General features: G+C 33.6%; 1 protein-coding gene across 1 annotated transcript in view; it reads left to right on the top strand.

Moving 5' to 3' along the window:
• ATR (ATR serine/threonine kinase) overlaps positions 1–17,892 on the top strand; it is a 113,334-nt gene that overhangs the window by 42,416 nt on the left and 53,026 nt on the right. Inside the window, exons 20-26 of the mRNA XM_012647440.1 lie at positions 107–200; positions 1,249–1,374; positions 6,266–6,472; positions 7,312–7,425; positions 10,301–10,416; positions 14,715–14,835; positions 17,336–17,473. Coding sequence (XP_012502894.1) covers positions 107–200; positions 1,249–1,374; positions 6,266–6,472; positions 7,312–7,425; positions 10,301–10,416; positions 14,715–14,835; positions 17,336–17,473 — 916 coding nt within the window. The remainder of the gene's footprint in view (positions 1–106; positions 201–1,248; positions 1,375–6,265; positions 6,473–7,311; positions 7,426–10,300; positions 10,417–14,714; positions 14,836–17,335; positions 17,474–17,892) is intronic.

Genomic DNA, 17,892 nt, shown 5'->3' with positions numbered 1-17,892 from the left:
TATGACTTTTAAGTGTGAGTTAAGTCAGCATTAGTTTCAACTTTTGCTTTTCGTTTTTTTGGTATCCGTATTCTTGTCAAATAATTCTTTTTGTTCCAACTATTAGGGATGCTGTGCAAGATTTTCTTCATGAAATATATTTTTTACCTGATCATCCAGAATTAAAAAAGATAAAAGCAGTTCTCCAGGAATATAGAAAGGTATTTAATTTTTTATTTATGGTTTAGGAGATCATTGATACAAAATTGTTACCAAATTCTAATACATTGAGTAAATAGCCTTTAGAATCATATCTAGGGATAATATAGTCCTATTCTGATAGCTAATTCCTGGTGCGTAGATAATGCTACCATGAAGCTGTGACTTTTGGTGAGAAGTTTTAGCATTTAGATTAAAGATATAATAGCATTAGATAGAACAGAGAGCAAAGAATACAGTTCTTGTGCCTTTACTACCCAGCTCAATGTGTCCTTACTTGCAGTCCCCAAAAGAAGAAGCTGCCACAGCTGAATGCCTTGAGAGGAAAAAGAAAAGCTGTGGGATGATTTTAGTTTTATTGTACTACAGACCACAGTATAGAGATGTCAGATCTGAATTGATTCCTGAGCTTTAGAAGGAGAAAAATCTATAGTTCCAGTATCTTGAAGTCTAGTGACCTCTCTGAAATTACGAAGGTATTAATGGTGATTACATAGAACTTCAGGGCAGAAAGTGCCTGACCTTAGGTAGTGAAAGGAAGGAGTGAATTACCTACATAATCCATAGACCTGGTTCAAGAAAATTAAGTAGCTCTCTGTAAATTAAGGGAAACTTATACTTTTTGTCAAGAAGCATTTATTTTAGGTAAGTAAATTCTTATTTAGTTGGAATAAAATTTTTCTCTAGGCCTGAAGATTTTAGTCTTTTTTTTTTTTTTTTTGTGACGGGGTCTCACTCTTGCTCAGGCTGGTCTCGAACTCCTAAGCTGAAGCAATCCTCCCGCCTCAGCCTCCCAGATTGCCAGGATTATAGGCATGAGCCACCGCGCCTGGCCCTAGGCCTGAAGATTTTAGAATGAAATCCTTTTCCCAGAGAATTACTAAAAATGACATATACTATGCAAAGGAAGTGATGGAAATTTTATTATTTTTTAAACTGTTTTTATTGGAGTATAGTTTAATTAGTGGTAATTATATAGGGAATTCAGGCCTTTTGGAAATTGTTGTTAAAATAGTGAATAAGGGATGTCTTTCTGTGCTCTTTGTATAGGAGACCTCTGAGAGTACTGATCTTCAAACAACTCTTCAGCTATCTATGAAGGCGATTCAGCATGAAAATGTAGATGTTCGTATTCATGCTCTTACAAGCTTGAAGGAAACCTTGTATAAAAATCAGGTATGTTAAGCTGATAAAAATAGAAAACTATAGCAAAGAAGGGTTGGAGGTTTAAAGAAAAGATGACAGATTGGTATTTTTGTTTGAGATTTAGTAGATTCAATGAAAGAAGTAATTTTTATTTTACCTAGATCATCAAATCTGATTCAGAATCAGTAATCCATGAGATGTCCTTTGAGCCTGAATCTCAGAGATTTGCATTTTTTTGTTGTTTTTGAAGGGTCATGATTTGATGGTTATATTTTAGGTTACTGCATCTTCCTAAATAACAATGTATATGTTTGTGTAGCAGCCGTTTATGTGAGTCTTCTTACATATCTCCTGTAGATATCTGTCATATAAAATGTCAGCAATTTTAGTATTGTACATTTTGATTGAATTAACTGTTACTTTTAATAAAGCTAAATTTTTAACTTTGCTTTTTCAAGGGGCCAGTGAACATTATTATTTTCTTTGGTAACGTAATGAAGATTATCCGTAAATTGGATGATAGTGAAAACTGGTATTTAAAATGTCAGACTCCTATAAATGTATATATTGTAAAAAATTTAATTGAGTTACTCATTTTTGTATACCAAGAACCCATATGGTTAAGATGTGAGAGCCTAAGACCCTCATGAGTTATTGGGTTACAAAACTGGGTTATATTTCTTTTCATGATAGAAGCAAGCACTTAGGACAAAAGATAAACATGATAGTAATAAGTACATGGTTTCTGGGGCAGTGAACTTGTATAACCAATGTGGGTAGCAGGCGGTGTGAAGATGATTCTACCAGATGTGAGGAGCCTTGAATCTCCTCCAGTTTAGGTTTAATGTCTTCCTGACTATGGATCTACATTATCAATGTTACAGCCTCAATTCCTACTCTAAACTACAAGAAACTACCCTGTTCTTGCCCCTTTCCCCAAACCTTGACCTGGGTTCCAGATAACTTAAAGGGCTTCTATTTTTTAAGTTTAATGTAGAGACTTATGAATAACAAAAGTTCTCTCCCCTTGGCATAAAGGTTTTCTGGTTTAGGTTATTTCCAAGTATATGGCATGGTCATGATCTAACACAAGGAAATGTCATCTCGGTCATCATTTCCTAGGTGTAAGTGACAAAATCTGAGAACTCAAGATTTCTTATACTCTTAGGGACAAGCCACAGCTGCCCCATTTTTGCCACTGGGGTCACAAAAGATAAATCACATCTGGTAATTGCCTGAGAAGGGTTTCTTCAATGTAAAGCCCCAATACTAATAGATTACCTAGGTAGGATAAGAAGGAGAGTGTATTTGCAGGAGTCTTAAAGGTCACATCGAGTAGATTGATTAAGATATAATGGCCATATATTATTATAGGATTCTTTAAGAATTAATTTAGTTTAGCATTTATATCTAGCTGAATAAATTTACTGTAGGTTGGTAAGAAAAAAAACTAAAGGCAAGAAGACTTGGAGGATCCATGGAGAGATAAGAAAAGAAGAAGAAAAATCCAGAGACACATGTCTTCCAAGCCATACCCCAGCAAATACCAGCCCAAAACACCTGGGACTAAAGAGAGAATGAAATAGGAGATTACATCAAAGGAACATCAAAGTTAAAGACAATTGAATTAAGCTCCAGAATAGCACTATCTAAAGAAACTTTCTGTGAGAATGAAAATATTCTGTATCGGTATTGTCCAACAGTAGCCATTAGCTACATGTGGTTTTCCTGAGCACTTGAAATATGTGACTCAGGAACAGAATTTTTAATTTTGCTTAATTTAAATTTTGTTTGTTTATTTAAGACAAGGTCTTGCTCTGCTGCCAAGGCTGGAGTGCAGTGGTGCAATCATAGCTCACTGCACCCTTGGAACTCCTGGGCTCGGGTCATCCTTCCATCTCAGCCTTCCAAGTAGTTAAAAATCACCATGCCTCGTGATTTCAACTTTTTGTAGAGACAGAGTCTTGCTATGTTGCCCAGGCTGGTCTCGAGCTCTTCAAGCAGTCCTCCTGCCTCAGCCTTCCAAAGTGCTGGGATTACAGGTGTGAGCCACTACACCCAACTGAGAATATTATAAAAGAACTTCATCCACAGGAAAGCACCAGACCCAAATGGTTTCACAGGGAGATTTTTATCAAATCTTCAAAAATCAGATAGTCTCAATGGTGTTCAAATTTTTCCACAGCATAGAAAATGAAAGAAAACTTCCAATTGTTTTAAAAAGGAGCAATATGTAACAGTGTTCACTAAACTTTAAAAAAGTAGCACAATAAAATTAAAGATCATTATCACTTATGAATATCAATGTAAAAAATTCTAAGTAAAATATCAAACAATTCAATTTCACATTAAGAAAATATCTCATGACCAGTTGGGTTTTATTCCAGGATCACAAAGATAGCTCAAGTTTAGCATCCATTAATATAATTCACTATATTTATTAATAGATCTAAAGAGAAAAATCTTCCACAGATGCTGAAATAGACTTTGACAAATTTCATTGCCCACTTCAAATTAAAACACTAAAGAAAATAGAAATTGATGTATACTACCTTAATATATAATAAATGTATACATATATGTATATACACGTTTATGTGTATAAATGTGTATATACGTATATGTACATACATACACCTACATAATGGGAAACAAGAAACATTCCCACTAAAAGCAGTTTCCTATTATCTCCACTACTATTTAATATTCAGTTGGAGATATTGGCCAATGAATTTAGGTAAGAGAAAGCAATCAGAAACATAAGAATTGGAAAAAATATAAAACTATTTCTATTTACAGATGATATGCTAATATACTTGGGAGATTTTAGAGAATTATTGATAAAACTGACTCAAGACAACAAATGAATTCAGTAAAGTAGGGGATATGAAATTAACATATGAAAATCAATAATTTTAGCCGAACTTGGTGGCCTCCCTATAGTCACAGCTACTCAGGAGGCTGAGGTAGGAGGATCGCTTGAACCCAGGAGTTTGAGGCTGCAGTGAGCTATGATTGTGCCACACTCCAGCCTGGGCATCAGGGTGACCGGTCTCTTAAAAATAAGAATCAATAATCTTCATATAACAAACAATAACCAGGTAGAAAATTTTTTTCCAAAACCCTATTTACAACAGCAATAAGAAAAGGTAATATAGTTGAGAATAAGCTTAACAGGAAATATATAAACTATTAAGAGGAAAACTTTGAAACACTTCTGAAAGACAAAAAGGTGTAATAGATTTAAACAAATGGAAAGCATCCCTTATTATTGGGTAGCATAACTCAATATTTTAAAGATTTCAGTTCTCCCTAAATAAGTTTAGAAATTTAATGCAATCCCAATAAAAATGCCAAGGTTTTTTTTTTAAACTAGAAGATTCATAGTAATGTTCATATATAAAAATAAACATGTAAAACTAGCTAGGGCCCTCCCCCCAAAAAAACTGAGAGTATAATAGCCCTAGGAGACACTAATATACTGTATAGCCACTATTATTATAACAAAGAGATACTGGTGCATGAATAAACACACCAGTGGGAAAGAACACAAGGTCCAGAAATAGAGACAAGTACGTGTGGACATTTAGTATATGATGAAAATGATATTTCAGATAAGTGGGACACACATGGCTTTTTGTTTTGTTTTATTAACTGGTTAGCCGTTTGGAAAATGATAAAATTGGATCCATATGTTAAAAAGCCATTTAAAATAGATGTATTGAACACATGCTCATTTAAAAAATTCTCTTGGAATTCAATATTTTTTGCTTAAAAATAAATCACAGTGTAACCTAGAAGTGTGAAATAAAGTGAAAACATTTTTGAGTACCTGGGAGATATGTATATATTTAAATTTCTCATTTAGTATTTCATAATGTGTATTGCCTTGAGTATGAGCTACATTTATTTTGGCAACAAAGTGTCCTTTTCTTTATTTTCTACCTTTAGCAAGTGAACAAATGTCTACTTTTTTTACTTTTTACTAATTACTAGGGCTTTTTTTTAGGTCTTTATGGCTGATTAACCTGTATTGTTATTTAAGAAATTGACTATTGAAGATTTTAGATGAGATTAAATATCTTTTTATTTTTCTTTTGAAATACATTACTCTAATTTGTATTACTGATCACAGTTCTAACATAGAGTTTGAGATACTTACATATGCTTTACTTTTGCTAGAAAGAAAATAATATAAATGAGTGGTTCTATTAATAAATTGATCATACAAGTACAATATCTAAAGCTTCGCTGGCTTGAGAATAATCTCTTCTTAACATTTTATTCATTACGGCATCATGAGATCAATGAAAAAAGATCAGCATATTTTTCATTAGGCTACTCCTTTCTTCCTATGTCTTTTTTTCCATCTCCACAGAACCCTTTTTCCATATCTTTTTCTCCTTCTTTATTAGTTTTTATTCACTTTTAAATCTTCTTGTTTTAACTAATAGTTGTTCCTCCTTGACTTATTTGCTGTCTATTGTTCTTGAAAAGTTACCCAGTTCTTTTTCATCATATTCATTGTTTCTTTAACTTGTAAATATATTTGTTATTGTATATACCATATGATATTTTAATTATTTGTTTACATGTGTGTTTTCCCGTGAAACTGTGAACTTGGAATAAGACTTTGTCTTACTCATTTTTGTATACTGATGTAATAATGCACAGTAGCTATTTGTTTAATGAACTAATGATTAAGACTTTCAAACACATTTAATGGTTCTAATTGTACACAACATATCGTGAACTATTATGTGAACTCATCAAAAATTAGCTGAAAAGATTGTAGGTACAGGAATTTAATTTTGTCAATATTTATGTTAAATAGTTCTTAATATTTTTAAGCTTTATAGTTTAGGAAAATATACTAGTTTCTAGAAGTTACATATAAATTTTCTTTCTACTTTTATTTTAGGAAAAACTGATAAAATATGCAACAGATAGTGAAACAGTAGAACCTGTTATCTCACAGTTGGTGACAGTGCTCTTGAAAGGTTGCCAAGATGCAAACTCTCAAGCTCGACTACTCTGTGGGGAATGTTTAGGGGAACTGGGGGCAATAGATCCAGGTCGATTAGATTTCTCAACAACTGAAACCCAAGGAAAAGATTTTACGTTTGTGGTAAGTAATGGTAATTTGAAATGACAAAAAGAGTTCTCTGTTCTGTTGAGGCTTATATAGTCCATTTACAAAGAAGTATTCAGCTTATCTTTAATGTTAACTTTATCTAAACCAGACAATTTAGGTAACTTCTGAGTTTATTTCTTATTGCTGTTGCAGAGACTGTTGGCCAAAAGCAATAAAGTTGGAGCCCAATCTAGTGTGTTATGTTTTTGTGGATAAAGCTTCCTAAATAATTATGACAATATTTAAAGCCTAATTAATTATTTAACCACTACTGTTTAAACACTATTGCTAGTGTTTCCATGGGAAACTAGTTTTCCAGGTTATTACAATAGTATGTGTATAACAAAGTTTTTATAATCAGGTGAGTTTGAGAAATCCATGTAGAACAAAATAAACAGAACTTTTAGTGTGTCAGTGTGCATTGTGAATCTCCAAGAGTACATCTCCAAGAGTTTATAATATAAGTATATGTTAAAATTATATCTTAGGGTTTCTCAAGTGACTCTTAGGCTCTACAGAATGCAATTTAGGAAATGCTATATACAATTTGTTTTTTTAAGAATTAAAAAACAAAAAATGCAAATTGTCAAGGCTAAAGTTGTATTCTAATATACTTTAGAAATAGTGTAAAAAGCTTTAGATTTTGGCTTCTTAGCTACAGGTTATGTTTTAGCCTTAATACCAAACTTAGTTTGAACCTCACTGTCCTTTCCTTTTTCTAAGTTGAATTCGCTTAGACAACTAAGTTAAATTCACCATAGAAGAAACAGTATACCTTAAGAAAATTTATACCAATTATCCTTGAATTTTTTTGTATGTTTGTTTTTATTGAGACTGGAGTAGAAGATTCAAGCTTTGCCTATGGGTTATTAATGGAGCTGACAAGAGCTTACCTTGCATATGCAGATAACAGCCGAGCTCAAGATTCAGCTGCTTATGCCATTCAAGTAAGAGTGCATTTAGTCATTACTGGCTTTACATTATTGAATTCAAGTAAGAAAGTTGTAGATTCTATACTTCTGAAATTCCTATTTCTCTTAATTATCAAAGTAATACAAATTCATGATAAACATTTTAGAAATTACAGAAGCATATCCTCTTAACAGATTATTATAGCTACTTTCAAAATTTTTGTATGCATACACAGATGTATACTACTACCTCAACTTTGTGACCTTAAGTAAGTTACTTTGGTTCTAGGCATTGAAATAAATATCCTAAGGAAGTTCAAAGCTCCCAAGTTTTAAAATTTTGTTTATTTTTCTGTGTTCAAGCATACCTCTGAGATATTACAGGTTCAGTTCCAGACCATTGCAATAAAGTGATTATCTCAATGAAGCAAGTCACACAGAATTTTGCTTTCCCGGTGCATATAAAAGTTACATTTACACTATACTGCAGTCTGTTAAGTACAATAGCATTATGGCTAAAAAAAACAATGTATATACCTTAGTTTAAAAATATGTTATTGCTAAAAATACTAATCCTGAACCTTCAGCAAGTGATAATCTTTTTGCTGGTGGAATGTCTTGCCTCAATGTTGATGGCTGCTAACTAATCATGGTGGTAGCTGCTGAAGGTTAGGGTGGCTGTGGCAATTTCTTAATATAAAACAACAACAAAGTTTGCCACGTCAATCAACTCTTCCTTTCACAAAAGATTTCTCTGTAATGTTCAATGCTGTTTGATAGCATTTTACCCACAGTAGAACTTCTTTCCAAATTATAGTCAGTACTCTCAAACCCGGCTACTGCTTAATCAATTAAGGTTATGTAATATTCTAATTCCTTTCTTGTCACTTCAACAATGTTCATATCATCTTTACCAGGGTAGATTCCATCTCACAAAACTACTTTTCTTTGCTTATCCATAAGAAGCAGCAACTCCTCATCTATTCAGGTTTGATCATGAGAAGGCAGCATGCAGTCACATCTTTAGGCTCTACTTCTAGTTCTAGTTCTCTATTTCTACCATGTCTGCAGTTACTTCCCCCACTGAAATCTTGAACCCCTCAGAGTCATCCATGAAGGTTGGAATCCACTTCTTCCAAATTCCTGTTAATATTGAAATTTTGACTTTCTCCCATGAATTATGAATGTTCTTAATGGTATCCAGAATGGTGAATCTTTTCTAGAAGGTTTTCTATTTGCTTTGCCCAGATCCATCTGAGGAATCAGTAACTATGGCAGCTAGAGCCTTATGAAATGTATTTCCTGAATAATAAGACCTGAAAGTCAAAATTATTCCTTGATCCATGGGCTGCAGAATGGACATTATGTTAGCAAGCGTGAAAAAAGCATTAATCTCTTTGTACATCTCCATCAGGGCTCTTGAGTGACCAGGTGCGTTGTCAGTGAGCAGTAATGTTTTTGAGGATTAAACACTCCCATAAGAGATTTTATTAGATCATATATCTTCACATTTCTACTTAAAAGCATAGAGCAGAAATATTTTGAATGTAATCTTTTATTATGAGCAATAGGTCTCAACAGTGGGCTTAAAATAGTCAGTAAACCATGCTACAAAGAGATGTGCTGTCATCCAGGCTTTGTTGTTCCATTTATAGAGCACAGGCAGAGTAAATGTATTGTACTTCTTAACGGCTTTAGGATTTTCAGAATAGTAAATGAACATTGGCTTCAACTTAAAGTTATCAGCTGCATTAGCCCCTAGCAAAAGCCCCTAGCCTGTCCTTGGAAGCTTTGAAGCCTCCTCTCTAGCTATAAAAGTCCTAGATGGCATCTTCTTCCAACAGAAGGCTGTTTGATTTACATTGAAAATCTGTTATTTAGAGTAGCCACTTTCACCAATGATTTTAGCTGGATCTTGTGGAAAACTTGCTTCAGCTTCTATATCAGCACTTGCTGTTTCACCTTGGACTTTTATGTTATGGAGACATTTTCTTAATTTAAACCTCATGAACCAACCTCTCCTAGCTTTAAACTTTTCTTCTGCAACTTCTTTACCTTTCTCAGCTTTCATGGAATTGAAGAGAATTAGGACTTCACTCTAGATTAGGCTTTAGTTTAAGGGAATGTATGGCTAGTTTGATCTTCTATCCGCACCACTAAAACTTTCTCCATCTCAGCTAAGAAGGCTGTTTCAATTTCTACCATTGATATGTTCATTGGAGTAGCAATTTTACTATAATTTCCTTCAAGAACTTTTCCTTTGCATTCACACTTGGCTAACTGTTTGGCATAAGAGGCCTTTTTGCCTATCTCAGATTTCGATATGCCTTCCTCACTGAGCTTAATTTTCTAGCATTGGATTTAAAGTGAGGGACATGTGACTCTTCCTTTCACTTGAACACTTAGAGGCCCTTGCAGGATTATTATTTGGCCTAATTTCAACATTGTTGTGTCTCAGAATAGGAAGCCCTGAGGAGATGGGGAATGGCTGGTCTGTGGAACAGTCAGAACGCACTCAACATTTATCGATTAGGTTCTCTGTTTTAAGGGTGTGACTTGTGAAGCCCCAAATAATTACAACAGTAACTCAAAGTTCACTGACCACAGATCACCATAACTGATATCATAATAAAGTTTGAAGTATTTTGAGAATTACCAAAATGTGACACAGAGACACGAAGTAAGTATATGCTGTTAGAAAAATGGCACCAATAGACTTGCTCCACATAGGGTTGCCAAAACCTTTAATTTGTAAAAAACACAATATCTGTGAAGCACAGTAAAGCGAAGTGTAATAAAACAAGTTATGGCTGTATTTTTATAACTATAATATGTAGAACATTCATGAATATAAAGATAAAGGTTTATCTGCTTCACCGTGGACTTACAAATGTAAAATATGTATTTGTAGGAGTTACTTTCTATTTATGACTGTAGAGAGATGGAGACCGACGGCCCAGGTCATCAGTTGTGGAAGAGATTTCCTGAGCATGTTCGGGAAATACTAGAACCTCATCTAAATACTAGGTATGAGGGCTCATTTAAACTATTTTCATAAAATTGTTTTTAACCTTATTTTTGATACAGTTTTTTAACATTAAAAATATTTTTACTATCTTCTTATATGTATTTTTCACTTTGATTTATAATTATAATCTTGTCAAAATGAGAAATACAGTCTGCTCGTTGGGTTAAATTCTACAATTTTAAGTATTTAGACGAATTCACTGAAGTTAAAAGGACTGATATGTTTTTGTCTACTTTAAGTTGAATATGAATTTAAACTTTTGATAGGTATAACTATAATTAATATAGACATTCAGAGTTTAAATCTTGTCCAAAAGCCTTTAGTAACCCCAATTCATACATTAACTGCCATGTGAGTTATATTTAACTCACGCTTGTTTTGAGCCTGGGATCTCATGAAGCGTATGTAACTCACAGGTCTCTTTATCTTGAGAGCTGCATACTATGCAGGCAACTCATGCTGCCATGTTGTAGCATACATGTTACGTGATGGGTGGCCCCCTGGGCAAAACCCTGCAGTTGGTTCATGAAAATCTTACTTGTTGATGTTCTTATTGTTACAATTAATATTGACAATTTAATTGCATATAACTCATGCACAGAAAATAATAAAAAATAAATTTTTCATTAAATTAGAAAGGATCATTTTGTTTTCAAAGTTTTTATTCTGTTTTCATAATAAAACACTGTGACCCCAAGGAAAAAAATTTTTTTTCTAGTGTGGCAGTCAGTATGTTAAAGGTTTTCATTGCTCCCAATTTCTCTTCATGAATATGTTTTTATCCTCTACTTTTGAAAAAGTATTTTCTAATCTTTTTTCAATTTAAATAACTATGTTAGGATTGATTAAATGTGCAAGGATGACACACAAATTTGTGAAGCATTTTATATTTTAAAAAATCCATAAAATTATAAATTATTAGAAACTGTAATTTTTGGTAGTCTAGGTCACATGCTTATTAGATACATGACCTTGGAAAAATTGCCTCTTTGAGCCTTAGTAAAGTGCTTGAATTGTACTAAAATACTTTATGAAAGCCCTGAGGTATGCATATGTATTTGCTAGATAATTTTTTATATTTAGAAACCTTTTAAACATTTCTTATGACTAGCATCATTAAAGATGTGATTTATTAATATAAAGTTAAAGTCTAAAATTAAAATTTGGGTTTTCCTTTTTGAGGATTCCACATTTCCCCTATTTATTTATTCTATATTTTATATAGCACATTTAGATGTTTAAGAATTTCTGTAACCTACTGGAAAGTTTATGACCTTTGTAGTTGCATAGACCTAGGTTTGAATCTTGGCTATGCATTTGCTAGATCTGAAGACTAGAGTAAGTTATTTAACATTTCCAAGTCTCAATTTTTTAATCTCAAAAATGTGGATAATTTTACCTATTTTGTATGATCATTGTTAGTAATATTAAAAAGTACCTACCAGAGTGTCTGACATTTAGTTGACAGTCAATAATCCTAGCTTGTTGAATAAATTCCTTGAATTTTGGGAGAAATTTGTAGTGCCGGCTGTTGTCTATGTCATAAGAATTAGAAGCCCAACATTTCTTCCTATTTGTAATTGAATTAAATATTTCATAAGAAACCAATATTTTCTGCCTACTTGTTACTCTTTCATACGAATCAACTTTTAAGTGGTCATTTACAAGAGTGATCTTATCAAAACAATGAGAATTCTTCTTCTCCTTCTCCTCCTCCTCTTCTTCTTATTCTTCTGATGGGGTCTCACTCTGAGATGGGGTCTCACTCTGTCACCCAGCCTGGAGTGCAGTGGCTCAATCATTCCTCACTGTAACCTCAAACTCCTGGGTTCAAGTGATTGATCCTCCCACCTCAGCCTCCTGAGTAGCTGGGACCACAGTTGCATGCCACCACCCTGAATAATTTTAAAAGATTTTTTTTTTCTTTTAGTGATGGGAGCTTATTGTGTTTCCCAGGCTTGTCTCAAACTGCTGACCTCAAGCAATCCTGCCTCAGTCTCCCAAGTAGAGAATTCTTGTTTACTTCTAGAGGTTAAAGGAACCTCTCAGATGGTTCCTCAATAGTGGAAGTTAGGAGACCTACCTAGCTGGGATCTACTCATTGAAATTGGTGCCTCAGAAAAATAAGAGGTTGATGGAGGGCAGTTTCAATGGGGTTGACCTCCTTTTGTATGAAACACTAAAATACCAGGTTAGCCAATAGGTCAGTCAGTTTTATAGCTTGGACTGCTTGATATTTATTCCAGATGGCCTGGGGAAATATACAGTTTCTTAAAAGCATATTTATGTTTTTGCTGTCTTGAAGTTATACTCTAGTGGTTTCCTTAAAATTTTTTTTAATTGAGCTATTTATATGCAATCATTAAACCTGGATTGAAGGATGGATATATTTGGGAGATTTAATTTTTAGAACCAGATGTAACAACTACAATTAAAAATCACTGTAGAAATAACTTTAGTAGAAAACATCGGTATGAGACTAGGCAGAACCTGGCCTATCCCTAATATCAGTAGTTTTCTAACTAAGTTTAATGTAAAACTTGATAAAATCATCTAGAGAATTATACTCATGATGATTAAAAATAAGGACTTAGATTTTTTTCCTGGTTTAGTGGAATGGTTAACTGAGAGTTTGTTGGATTTTTTCAACTTTTAGAAACTTGGAATACAGTGAATTATATGTTTGCTGAAGACCTTGAATACAGGGCATTTATTATGTTTGTAATTTCCTAAATTTCCACTGATAATTCAAAAGGAACTCATGCCCCTCAAGTAATCCTACACACATGTAGTTGTAAGATGAGAACTATTTAAACATGTTAAAATGGTGATGCTGAGGAGCAAATGGAAAGGGTCATATTGAAGTAATGTAAAAGAAAAGTGATAATTGATAAAATAAGGACCCCATGGAGCACCCAGAATGGGAGAGCCATGGCCCTGATGAGGAATTAGACCTAGAGGGAGTGGGATCTTTTTTTTTGGTAAGAAAAAAAGGTAAAGTAATGGATGGAACCCAGCTAAGTTTACAGATTTGATTGTGAGAAACAATGGTTTCTTTTTTTCTCTGTGAAGTAGGAGGTATAGGAGATGAGATCATTAACTGAAAGTGGTTAGGGAGTTGGTATAGGTGGTTTAAGAATAGTGGTGATGATTTGAAATAGCCACTGTGGAAAACAGAAGAGAGCTAATAATGAAAACTTAGAAGGATTTATGTGCAACGTAAGAGGTCCACTGACACTGAAGACTAAGAATATATAGTATAGCATTAATCTTATAAGTACGTTAGTGATTTTCCTATATCAATGCAGTGGCCTGAGTATCATTTCAGTAATAGCAGACACATAGATTGATTCAAGATTAAGAGGTTAACAAATGGGTACAGCTGTTAAAGACAGTGTGGCAACAGAGTGGCTAGAGGACATTACCAAGAGAACGCTGTAAGTGGAGGACCATAGAGACTAAGCTCTTTGGGGAAAGAGATAGCAAAAGGACGATATTATAGATCAGGGAGAGTTTATCAGGGTCAAGGGACAGAAGATCTCATCAAGAGAGAGCAGATGTGTTGAAGTAATTGTGTGAAAGAACTGGAAATGTAGGAAACCCTGGGCATAGAATGAGATGTCTAAATTGTTGATTTTGGAGGTGAAGAAATTCTTTGTATTAGCAAAGGAACCCTAACCACTGAGAAGAAAGTCACAGAGAAGTTTTGAGTTTGATTAAGTGCTCCAGCCAGACACTGAAGTCACATAGGATGATAGTAAGACTTGGGAAAGAAAGAAAACACTGGGCAATGTCCTAAAGTTATCAGTGAGTTTGGTAGATGCCCAAAGTGAGGAGTAGAAAATAGTATACCTGGGTGGTTTGAACTTCAAAGGAACAGGTCTTTCTTACACAAGAATGGAGTTGGAAGGATCTGAGAAGGAGGAGAGAGACTCAAATCCTTAGAAGTGCTTGGGATATGCAAGAATGACCTCTCTCTCCACCCTTAAGAACAATACTAGACAAATGGTATCTGTAACCAGATTTCAGTAAAGGCAAGGCAGTACTGTGGTAGTCAGTGAAGGAGTTGATAGAATTTCTTTCTTTCTTCCTTCCTTTCTATTTTTTTAAGAAACAGGGTCAGTCTTGCTTTATTGCCCAGGCTGAAGTGAGGTGGTACGATCATAGTTCACTGCAGCCTTGAACTCCTGGGCTCATGTGATCCTCCTGTCTTAGCCTCCCTAATTTCTTGTACTTTCTTTCCTAAAATTCTAAACTGATTATATATTTTTTAATAAAAAAAATTTCAAAATTACAGATATAAGAGTTCTCAGAAGTCAACAGATTGGTCTGGAGTAAAGAAGCCAATTTACTTAAGTGAATTAGGTAATAACTTTGCAGAATGGTCAGCATCTTGGGCAGGTTATCTTATAACAAAGGTAAGAAACCCTGTTCCGAATTTGTTAACTGAGCAGAAATTGTAAAGGAAACCAGAACATGTATCTGAATGCATAGCTCACACAATAGGCATTGAAATATTTGTGCTCATAATGATAGAAATTTTTAAGAAAATATTTACTAATAGTGATAATTTCTTTATTGTTACTAATAGTTTCTAGGTGAAGAAGTAATTGTCTTACGAAGAAAATTACCTTCATTTTAATGTTTGTAAAATGTCTATTACATTATGTCTGTTCATTTTATATTGTAAAATAATACTGTTTAAAAGGATGCAGATGTTTGATATTTTTAAGCATTTACATTTTAGGCAACATAATAGGTTAAATAAAGGACATTTTATTATTTAATTTACATTTTCATTATTACCGTAATGGTAAGGTTGTATTCATTGGCCATTTGGGTTACCTTTTCTTTTTGGAGACAGAATCTCTCTTGTTGTGTCATCCCTCATAGAGTGAAGTAGCATGATCACAGCTCACTGCAAACTCTGATATAGAGTTTTTTACAAAAGATATATTATCTTTTAATGGCACTTCTAAAAGAACATGCATCATCTGAACTTTCTCTAAAATAAAAATAAAGATATTTTAAAATGAAATTTCATGGAAAACAGGCATATTCCTGATGTTTCCCTATAGTGAGATTTTTTACATGTCTGACAGACAAGAAAGTACTCTATGTTCCAAGAAAATGTTTAAGGCATATTTAAAATTTACAACTTTTGTTTTTAATTCACGTTTCTATTAATTAGTATTTTAAAATATCATTATAATAATTTTTAGCTGGTAATTTCTAGAAATTTTCTCTCATTTTCTTGTGAACACACAGAAAATATAATGTGTGAAATGTAGAATACTGTTGAATTAGGTTATTAAGTATGAAATGTCTGATTTCCTTAAGTACTGAGTTTGACAGTTGGTATCTCTGACATTTCACTTTGACACTTCTTGTTTTGTTTTTATTGTGAAGGTACATCCTCAGTCTCGCAGATGCACAGGTTAGCTTGTCATTATCTTTCAAAATTTTTTTAGAGCAATTTTTGTGAAACCATGGATAAGTCGAAACTTTGTGTTATTTTCTAATGTGAGTTCCGTCGTGGAACCAATGCTGCACAGATAACTTCAAATATCAACAAAGTGTTTGAGAAGCTTGTGGCTAATGAACACAGAGTACGTCAGTGGTTTAAGACGTTCTGATCTGGTGATTTTTAATGAGGCACATGGGCAACCTGAGACCAAGATGGATAATGATGAGCTGAAAGCTATAGTGGAAGCGAATGCAGGTCGACCTACATGTGAATTAGCAGCAAGATTTGACATTATTATTCCAACAATGTTGGACCATTTGAAATAAATCGACAAGGTAAAGAAGCTGGATAGAGGTACCACATGAATTAAATGACTATCAGAAGAGAAATCCTCTTGAAGCTCACCTTTCTTTGTTGTCACGACATAAAGGTGAAACATTTCTATACTGTATCGTTAAGTGTGATGAAAAATGGATTCTTTTTGACAATTGCAAGCATTTGGCACTATGGTTGGATAAAGATGAAGTGCTGGAACACAGTCCAAACCTGAATATTCACCAAAAAAAGCTAATGGTGTCTGTTTGGTGGTCCAGCGCTGGTATTAATATTATCCACTACAGCTTCATGAAACCTGGTCAGTCCATTACAGGTGATGTCTACTATAACCAATTGGATGAAATGATGAGGATGCTTGCGATTAAGCAGCTGAGATTGGGCAATAGAGAAAAGCCAATCCTCTTGCAAGAGAATGCTCAATCACACGTTACACAAACAAGGCTGTTCAAAGTACAGAGGCTGGACTTCGAAACTCTCTGTCATCCATCATGTTCATCAGATCATGCACCAACTGACTACCACTTCTTCAATGCTTTGAACCACTTCTTGTAAGGAAAAATACTCAATTCTCAAAAAGCTATGGAAAACTCCTTTTGTGATTTCATCACCACTCATTCTCCAGGCTTCTTCATTGCAGGCATGAACAAGCTACCATTAAGATGGTAAAACTGTGTCAATAGTTTAGGCACATACTTTGATTAATTGTACTACTTCTTGTCTGAGATAAAATAAACTAAAGTGTTGATTCAAAATCAGACATTTCATATTTAATGACATAATAACTACTTCCAGCTCTGGAATCTTTCATTTAGGTATTTTTTTGGTTTTGTTAAGTGAAGGTTTTGTATTTGAAGAAAAAAACTTTAAAATTTTATGAGTTCTGTAATGTTAATAATGTTAGTAAATCAAAGGTTAGATAATACCAATAAAATGTGACTTTAACCCCAAGTAATTTAATAAAAAGTTTAACTTTAAGAAATTAATTTTAAAATTTTAAAAAACTTCAAAAAGTACTCTGTCACGATAAATTATCACACATGTTACTTTTTAACGTTTAATCAGTAGGAAAAAATATATAAAACTACTTACTATCCCTAAACCATTTGGATTTACAGGTTCGGCATGATCTTGCCAGTAAAATCTTCACCTGCTGTAGCATTATGATGAAGCATGATTTCAAGGTGACCATCTATCTTCTTCCACATATTTTAGTGTATGTCTTGTTGGGTTGTAATCAAGAAGATCAACAGGAGGTGAGAGAAATCATTTTATTTGGTTTCTGAACATGTGAAACTTATTTTCTCCAATGTAATTAGTATTAGAAAGGCTATATATTAGTAGGAAATGTATAGCTATGGTATGTTCATGTATAGATCAAAAAGCAAAAAAATCTTTTTTATACTTTTATTTATCAAAGAATTATGCAATGCTTAGTGTAGACAATTAGAAAGTATATATTATATATGCTCAAATATATGTAGAACGTTATGAGAGAAATACATAAGAAACCATTTACTTGCATATGGTGATTTGGTGGGGGGGGGGAACCAGAAACTATTGATGGTGGTTTTTCCTTGGGAATAGTACTGTGGATTAGGGTAGGGAAGGGGAAATATTTTACTTTTCATCTTATAGTATTTTGTAGAGTTTGGTGTTTTAAACCACATACATA

The sequence above is a fragment of the Propithecus coquereli genome, unplaced genomic scaffold, assembly GCF_000956105.1.
Source record: "Propithecus coquereli isolate 6110/MARCELLA unplaced genomic scaffold, Pcoq_1.0 Scaffold268, whole genome shotgun sequence".
Taxonomy (NCBI): Eukaryota; Metazoa; Chordata; class Mammalia; order Primates; family Indriidae; genus Propithecus; species Propithecus coquereli.
Note: the sequence above shows the minus strand (reverse complement) of the source record. Positions and strands in the feature narration are given on the sequence as shown.